General features: G+C 34.5%; 1 protein-coding gene across 10 annotated transcripts in view; it reads left to right on the forward strand.

Annotated features, from left to right (window-relative positions):
* Ubr3 (ubiquitin protein ligase E3 component n-recognin 3) overlaps positions 1-4,461 on the forward strand; it is a 212,709-nt gene extending 208,248 nt beyond the window's left edge. For all 10 annotated transcript variants that reach the window (XM_078017552.1, XM_078017556.1, XM_078017555.1 and 7 more), the window contains 3 exons: positions 749-958; positions 1,646-1,785; positions 2,072-4,461. In XM_078017552.1, coding sequence (XP_077873678.1) covers positions 749-958; positions 1,646-1,785; positions 2,072-2,189 — 468 coding nt within the window. In that variant the 3' untranslated portion in view covers positions 2,190-4,461. The remainder of the gene's footprint in view (positions 1-748; positions 959-1,645; positions 1,786-2,071) is intronic.
* The last annotated feature ends 4,096 nt before the right edge of the window (positions 4,462-8,557 follow it).

Raw genomic sequence — 8,557 nt, forward strand, 5'->3', positions numbered from 1 at the left:
CCCATATTTTTCTACAACCCTAACTAAGCTCTCCCCCCCCACATATAAAGCAGGAAATTTATTAAAAGAATTGTAGCTCCCAGTACTGTGGATATAAATGATCTTAATAGTTTGAAGTATAACAAATTTTACATATTTTAGGAAGGAGATTCTAAGTTATGAAGTATTAAAATATAAAAAATGAGTTACAATTGTGAATTTCCTTAAAAAGGTCATGAATTGTTTGAAAATTAAAATAATAAAAATAGGGGAATCAATAGAGTAGAGCAAGCAGATTAGGGGAAGGGAGAGGCGCTAGAGAATGAGTTTGATTAAATTATGTGCATATATGAATATGGCATAACAAATCCCATTATTATATATAGTCATAATGTATCAATAAAAATAAATTATAACTGTTTAAAACTTTTGAATTAAACATGTTAAAAGACAAATATACCAAGATAAATAGTCATGCATGCTGGGAGATATTAATATTTCACTTTTAAAATAATAACAAGTTTATGTTATAAGGTGCTTAATCTAAAAAATTACATCTGTTATAAGTGAAATCTGCATGAAAATAGAGAATGGTAATTGTTGAAGTACTGTTTTTATCAATTGTAAAGTAGAAAAAAAGTATAGCAATAAATATTCACATTTTTGAAAGCAGATTTTCCTTTTTTTTTAAGCCCTTTTTTAAAAAAATGAACATTTTGTGTTAGCATCTTAAATACATAAGACTAATGACTATTCTTGGATGTTTTAGGCTTTGCTTATCCAAGAATCAAAATGGAAATTACCGCACCTGTTACAGTTACCTGAGAATTATAACACCATTTTTCAGTACTACCACAGAAAAACGTGTAGTGTCTGCACCAAGGTTCCTAAAGATCCTGCTGTTTGCCTTGTTTGTGGTACTTTTGTATGCCTAAAAGGACTTTGCTGCAAGCAACAAAGTTACTGTGAATGTGTATTGGTAAGCAGTAGTACAAAATTTATGAAAACTTAAATCTCATGAAAATTTGGTACATGGGGTCAAGTCAGCTCTTCAAATTTAACTAGTCTTTGAGTTAAACACAATATATATATAGAGAGATGGAATGTGTGTTTTGTTTTGTTGCTTTTTAATTCAGTATAAGAATAAAAAAAATCTTTAAGGCTTTAAGTGGGTAAAACCTTTCTTAAAAATAATTCCAGTTCTACTCCTTTCTCCTATTGTCTTTTTTAAAAATATACTTTTTAATTGTTGTTGGACCTTTATTTTATTTATGTGTATGTGGTTCTGAGAATCGAAGCCAGTGCCTAACACACATTAGGCAAGCGCTCTACCACTGAGCCACAACCCCAGCCCGCTCTCCTATTATCTTTTAATGTTACATTTATCTTTTAATGCTATGAAACAACATTCTTCTATGTTGTGGAGGATTCTGGCTTCTGAATTACGTTGGCTCTTAATTGCTTTCCTAGATAATCCTTACCCCAATTCTTCCTAATGTATTAATAATAATATATTGGGAATTGGGTTATAAATTTAAGATAGATGTGATCTTACTTAAAAAATTTAAATATCTTTGTGTTATTTAGAAAGCACTTAAAGACAGTCTTGATTTTGTTATAAAGTTCATTGATTATCAAATGAAATGATATATTTTAAAATTTTCAGCATTCTCAGAACTGTGGTGCTGGAACAGGCATTTTCCTTTTGATCAATGCATCAGTGATCATCATTATTCGAGGTCACCGCTTCTGCCTCTGGGGTTCCGTGTATTTGGATGCTCATGGAGAAGAAGACCGGGATCTTAGGTTAGATCTGCATTAATATATCCATTGTTTTGATGAAATTTGGTCAGTAAGAACCAAAGTGCCATTTCTGAATTTGTAAATATATATATATGTATTTTAAATTAAGAAGCTCCACAATCATTAATTTAGAATAATTTCTAGTTTTTGAGTTATTTTCCCTATCAATATGCTGAGGAAACACAAACCAAATCACTGAGATTTTTGCCATATCAAATCTATTAAAAGAAGAAATGCGTGTGAAATCTTCATTATATTGTATTTTAATACTTCTTTTTTCCTTCCCTAGGCGCGGCAAACCTCTCTACATTTGTAAGGAAAGATACAAAGTTCTTGAGCAGCAATGGATTTCTCATACTTTTGATCACATCAATAAAAGATGGGGTCCACATTATAATGGGCTATGACTCACCACCTCAGCATTGCATCATTTTCATTAAGAATTTATTTTATCAACAATAAGCTTTAACTTAATTTGGGGAGAGTAATGTTTTTGCTGAGGGGAAAAAAAGAATACATTATGAAGCCTTTCCAAAATTAGGTGCTTGGTAATCACTTAATGGAATAGTAATTTTTTTTTAAGTATCTGGAGAACATAATAAATCATTCTTTAGTGGTCATTTTTTTAAGTGCACAATTAATAAAAAGCACAACTTGTCCATAAAATCATTCAGAAGTTATTCTCCCAACAATGCATATCAGCTATTCATTGATACTTAGAATGGGTGTGATTTATTTGAAATTTTATTGCTCCTTTCTATCTGTGTTTTAATTTGCATCTGCTAAACATAATGCATCTTTTTCCTCTGCCATTCTTGTGTTAATTTGAAATTTTTGCTGTATGTAACTAGAAAAAATGTAAAACATGATTTATGTGAAATATTGTATAGTAAAAGTTAGTCTAATAGTAGAATCTTAATTTTTTTTTCTTATTGTGAGGAATCGTTAAAAGTTTAAGGCTTTGCTGAAAACTTAATTCATTCTCAGGAATTTCATAAATATTCTCCCCAGGTAAATGAAATAGTTGTAAAATAAGTAGATAGCGCTGTTAATATAAATACAGTACATTTTGAAGAGCATATGTGTGATTGAGGGGGGGGGTCCTTAATAATTAAAATTTGTGGACTGAAGGTGTAGCTCAGTGGTAAAGCGCTTGCCTAGCATGTGTGAGGCACTGAGTTCTATCCTGAGCACTGCAAAAGAAAAAAAGAGAAACCAAAAGATTTAAGAAAATCCACATGACAAATTTTGATCCTGTGCATGCCCACCTTTTATTACCAACCAAGTTTTTGTTTATATGATTGGATTGGAAATACTCTTACTTCCCAACTAATAAACCGAACCGTAAGTTTTGGAACTTTCTTATCAACTCAAGAGATTCAGCTACATTGTATTCATGCAGTGGAATCACTGCTATTTCTGCTTGGTTTACTATAAGGAGAAAAAAAGGCTCAGTGGTGATGAACCTCATGAATGAACAGTACATGAAAAGCAATTTTTGTTTGTAAGGGTTTTTAAATCAGTAAAAATGGGATGATTGAGCTACAACCTACTCTATAATAAGAAAAGTACATGGAAAGCATGTTATACATTGCTACTAAGATTTTTTCCAGATGACTCAGTAATTTGATGATTATTTCATATATTATGCTATTGAGCAATTCCTGGTACTTTGGAGTTTCATGGCTTGTTATATAAAATTACAATTTTACATGTAAAAATAAAATTTAAAACATCTAATGATAAAACGTAAAAATAACATCAGATTCATGTTCTAAAATTTTTTTGAATGATATGGCATTACTGAATATGAAAATGAACATTAAATGATGGCCTTGCATTATAATAGGGAAAGCAGAGTAGTACATATTCAACTGTGTTCAGAACATCAATAAATTACCTACAGCTCTACAAGAAAATACATGGAAATAGCCTGCTATTTTTATATACATTTCCAAAATATTCAGACAACTTTCTGTAAGACTAGAATGATTCTGTTTCACTAAATCACTATCCTTTCCAACACATTGCTACTTTTTTAAATACTGTATCATAAGTTCAGCCTGTCATATTTTTGCATTGGTCATTATGAATACCAGACCATTTGTAAGTGTGGTTGAAGAGCAAAATACTAATTCACATCACTAGTAAATACTGTTACAGGATTCATAAACTTGAATAATTCTACAGTTTGAAACTGATGCTATATATACCTGGTATAATGTATTCAGACTTTGATTACTACATATTTAAAATGGAATGTTTTATGGTTGTGCATATGGATGTGAAGTGAAAATATTAGCCTTAACTTTAAAATTTGGGTATTTGATAGTGTTTATTTTGATATTGGTGAATTAGTCACCAGTAAATTTAAAAAAAGCACTTGGTTGAAAATTGTACTTGAATACATACATGCATGCTGCTAAACTAGAACTTTAATTTTTTTCTCCATAACTTTTATAAGTCCCATTTATAAACCCACTTTTAAAAATAACAGGTCCAAGTTAGAGTGATGTGTGTATATTATTAAAAAAATGTACTGGTGTGATATCTTGTATGAATGATCATTTAAATACAGTACATTACTGTAGAAGCTAAAGCAGCCTTTATAATTAAGCAGAAATTACAAAACTAGGAATAACCAACATTGTAAGATATGTTAATAAAAACCTACTGTCATTTGGTTTGTGAAAGGTCCTTAAAATGTTTAATGCTAAATGTTTTTCTTTTTCCAAAGATATTGACAGTGATATATGTGAGTGGCCTAAAAGATCAAAGCATAATGTAACTAATAGTTTCCTTAAGGTGGAGTTTAATGTGAAGGGTTTGCCTCATATTTTGCCTTTTATTTGCAGAGCTAGATCCTGTTTCTTTTGTCCCGATCTCATATCCATTGTTAAATCTTTGCTAAATGTGTTGGGGTAGAGGAAGAGGGAAATGGGTGTATAGACCACTGCTATGGTCCCTGCTAGACTTCAGACTTTATGATGACATTTATTTTGAGTAGGTTATGATCTTGTCTGAATTGACAGTCCTCACCCTTCTACCACCCTGCTAAAACTCACCAGCTAGTCATCAGCTGGGGGTCCATTTATATTCTCAAGAGGTTTCATTTGATTTTATGCATTCTGATACTCATTGATTTCTGTGACTTATAGAAGAACTAAAAGCACTGAAAACAACAACAGTACAGAATACTCTGTATACCATTTCCAGGACTGCAATTGCAACTCTCAAATTCCTGTTGTTGACTTGTGTTTGAGGTCACATTGGGAAAAACAAAATGAAGAAAAGCATGGTTTTGACCACTAGAATTAGAGGCAAGGAACATTTACTGATGGTTATGCCAGATAGTTAACGGTTGTGAGAGAGCTAGTGATCTGTGACTGTTCCTCAGTCCCTCCCATTCATAGCACTTAGTCCTTTCCTCCAAGGCTTTGTGATCTGGCTGAGTGATATCAAACACTGCTTAGTTCAACATGAATGAGTTGAAATGAATAAAATAATGGCAGTATAATCACTTCTCTATGACCCTTCAAACTTTCTATTAATCACACATCAAGTATGGAAGTGCTGTCACCTGGTGATTTAGTGCATAATAACCAAGTAGCTTGGAATGACTGTGGCTCCAGCTGATACAACATAATGAAAAGGCACAATGGGAACTTGTATGGAGCTGCCTTTGTGAATTAATGTAAGGTGTGACAATACCAAATTGAGAAGGAAAACTCAAGAGCACACCAGGAGAATTTGGGTCAAGAGTAGGTTGCAAAGACTTCAGCTGCTGTAGAAGGAAAAAGTACAAGAGCAAAGAAGGTCTGGAGCAAAATAGGATTTGTATCTGAGTCCCTTGTATTTTGATGAGAGGAGTAGAATTATGTGTTGAGAATGAGTAGGTCTATCATAACTTAGGAACTGGAGGTAAGTGATAAAAAGTCCAGCCATATGCTAGGAGAGAGAATTTGCCTAAACAATGAAGCTATTTTGAGCTTCATTGGTGTTAGAAACCATGACTGTTTAATGCAACCAATTAGAAAGGTTCTGTGATCATGTGGAATCCTTGAGATCCAATCTAGGACCTGAAGGATAGAAGTGAGACTGCTAAATTAATTCATTGTTGATCAATGGAGAGGAGGATGCAATACATAAGGGTATGGTATAAGTTCCAAGAGAAATAGGTGTGCCGGTTGAAACAAGTGTGGGGTACGTGTTAGATTTGTAGGATGAATTGAGGGATTTGGATTAGAAGTGACTAAGATTCAGGGAGAAGATTTAATGGGAACTTGAAGTTTTCTTTTGAAAGTTTGAAAAATTGCTTCAGTGTTGAAGCATTTAGTTTCAATGACTTAGTAAATATTTATTGAGCTCCTCTTCTGAGCTAACCACTATGATAAATATTGGAAATGCAATAGAAATCAGATAGTCCCTTCTCTTACTTGGCTTCATGTGATATTAATGTTACAAATGAGAAGTTTGAGGGGCTCTGGAGTTGAGAGTACTATACAGTGGGGCCCTAAAACCAGACCTGGGTCATATGAGAGGTCTAGGATAATTCCTACCTGTGTAGATGTTATCAAGGTGAAAAAGGAGGTATAATTGTTTTAGGCATAGGGAAGACCATTTTCAAAGATCAGAGTTAAGAGAGCACTTTTAGCCAGGGACCTGATAGGGAATCATTCTGATTCTCTGCATAAGTGCTTTTGAAATGTAAGGAAAGTCTAAAATGACAAGAGTGTCGAAAGCTATTCTAAGGATTTTAGAGGTTCCTGCCCCCACCCCAGAACATAAGTATCTGTTGTGTGCCAGATACTAAGCAAAATGCTGGGGATAACACATTGAACAAGACGGAAAGGCTCAGTGTCTGCTCTCAATTTAATACAGAACAAAACATTATATAATCACAGGTCAATTTGATGGTGTCAGCAAGTTAGGCAGAGGATTATGGGAACCAGTGGACTCTTAGTTTGGGAAGTTCACAGAAGGCTGCATGGAAGAAATGATGTTGAAACTGTGACCTAAAAAAGGGCAGTGGTGAGCTAAGTGAAGGAGAAAGTAGGAGAAGGTATTTAAGAAGATTAGTACGTAAACCATGAAAAAGTGAATAGGTCTCCATAAACTGAAAGAAGTTTGAAAGCACTGTTGAAGCATAGAAAGCAGAAAGGAGTATGATTAGACATGATGCAGAAAAGATGGGAGGCAATCAGATGCAGTCTCTTGACCCCTAAAATGGCTTTTATTTTGGTTATAGTCTCAATTTAGAATAGAGGTCAGCAAGCCTTTTCTACAAAAGGGCCAGACAGTTCATATCATACTATTCAGCTCTGTCCTTATAAGGCAAAAGCATCCATACACAGTCCTTGATATAGAGAACGAAAGGAAGAGAACAGGGAAAACCATTTAGGAGTATAGTTCAGTAGCCAGAGGAGAAATGAAGACATTTTATACCAGGGCTGTGACAGAAACAACTTATATTCTGACCTGATGGTTGGTAGTGTTTTTTAAGTTAGGAAGCAGTGGTGGAGGATCAAGTATAAAATTGAATGTGATGTGCACAGATTTTGACATTAAGTGTGGGATTTCTCTGGGTTATCCATTTGGGTGGGTATGTAGTAGTTACTGTATTCAGGTATGCACTCAAGATAAAGTGCTGAAATGAAGACTTAGATTGGGGATTCCATTTACAAATTATATATGAAGTTGTGGGAGTGTGTCATCCAGAGAAGTCTGTGTAATACCTTAAGTTGTGTCTTCATTTAGTGGACCGGCAGAAGATGATGGACCTAATGATGAGACTGATAGGAGGAAGCAGTAGATAGGAGTTGGAATATAAAACTCTAGGAGGATGCATACTTCAGAAAAAAAGTCAACAATAGTCAAGTGTGATGGAGAGGCTAAGTGAGATAGAACCAGAGTACTCAATGGATTTCGTGACAAATGAAGTAATTATCTTTGATAAGGATAGTTTTGAGGTGGTAGAGGTAGAAGCTAAAATGTAGCCTCCAGAGGTGAGAGGGTAGGAAAGTTTGACAAATGTGGAGTTGTAGAATACAATTGTCTAACTCTCCCAGGACACTTAGCCATATGTGCATCAAAACTTACTTCCAATTAGCTTTTGTGTTTTATTTAGATAGTGATGGTTTCCATCTGAGTCTAGGGCTTGAAATTAGTAGACCAGGGTTCAAACTACTACTATTCACATCAGTATATTAGTCATGAATGAGCTTTGTTTCAAGCAAAAGAAAATCTGACTTAAGCCATAGCCAGGTGTTTATTTAAGGGGAAAGGAAGTCTGAAGGTGAGCAAACCAGGAAGTGGCAGCTGCTCAAAAAAATTATTACTGGCTTAGGCTCCTGCTATTTTCCTTTTTCACGTAGTTAGATTATAGTTTTCATTCTCATGATTGGAGGATGGCTGCTGATCTCCAGGCTGCCAGCGGATGAAAACAAGATGACACCTTGTCTGTATCCCTGTGGGTATGGTCAGGGCCATAGTCATCTGAGGCTTAACTGAGTCTAGAGGACCTGCTTCTAAACTCACATGGTTAGTGTCCAGCAGCTGATTTTCTCAGGAAGAAGTGATCACAGAGAGGGAGGGACAAAACACACAAAAGCATACCCATGATGACAGCTTCAGTGTTATTTGTAACCTAATCTTGGAAGTGGCATATAACTTCTTCTAAACATCCCAACCCTGATGGGAGGGAGTTACACTAGAGTGTAAATACACAGAGGAAGGCATCTTTAGGGGCTGATCTTACTGAAGAGAAATTGCCAAA

This window comes from Ictidomys tridecemlineatus, chromosome 7 (assembly GCF_052094955.1).
Source record: "Ictidomys tridecemlineatus isolate mIctTri1 chromosome 7, mIctTri1.hap1, whole genome shotgun sequence".
NCBI lineage: Eukaryota > Metazoa > Chordata > Mammalia > Rodentia > Sciuridae > Ictidomys > Ictidomys tridecemlineatus.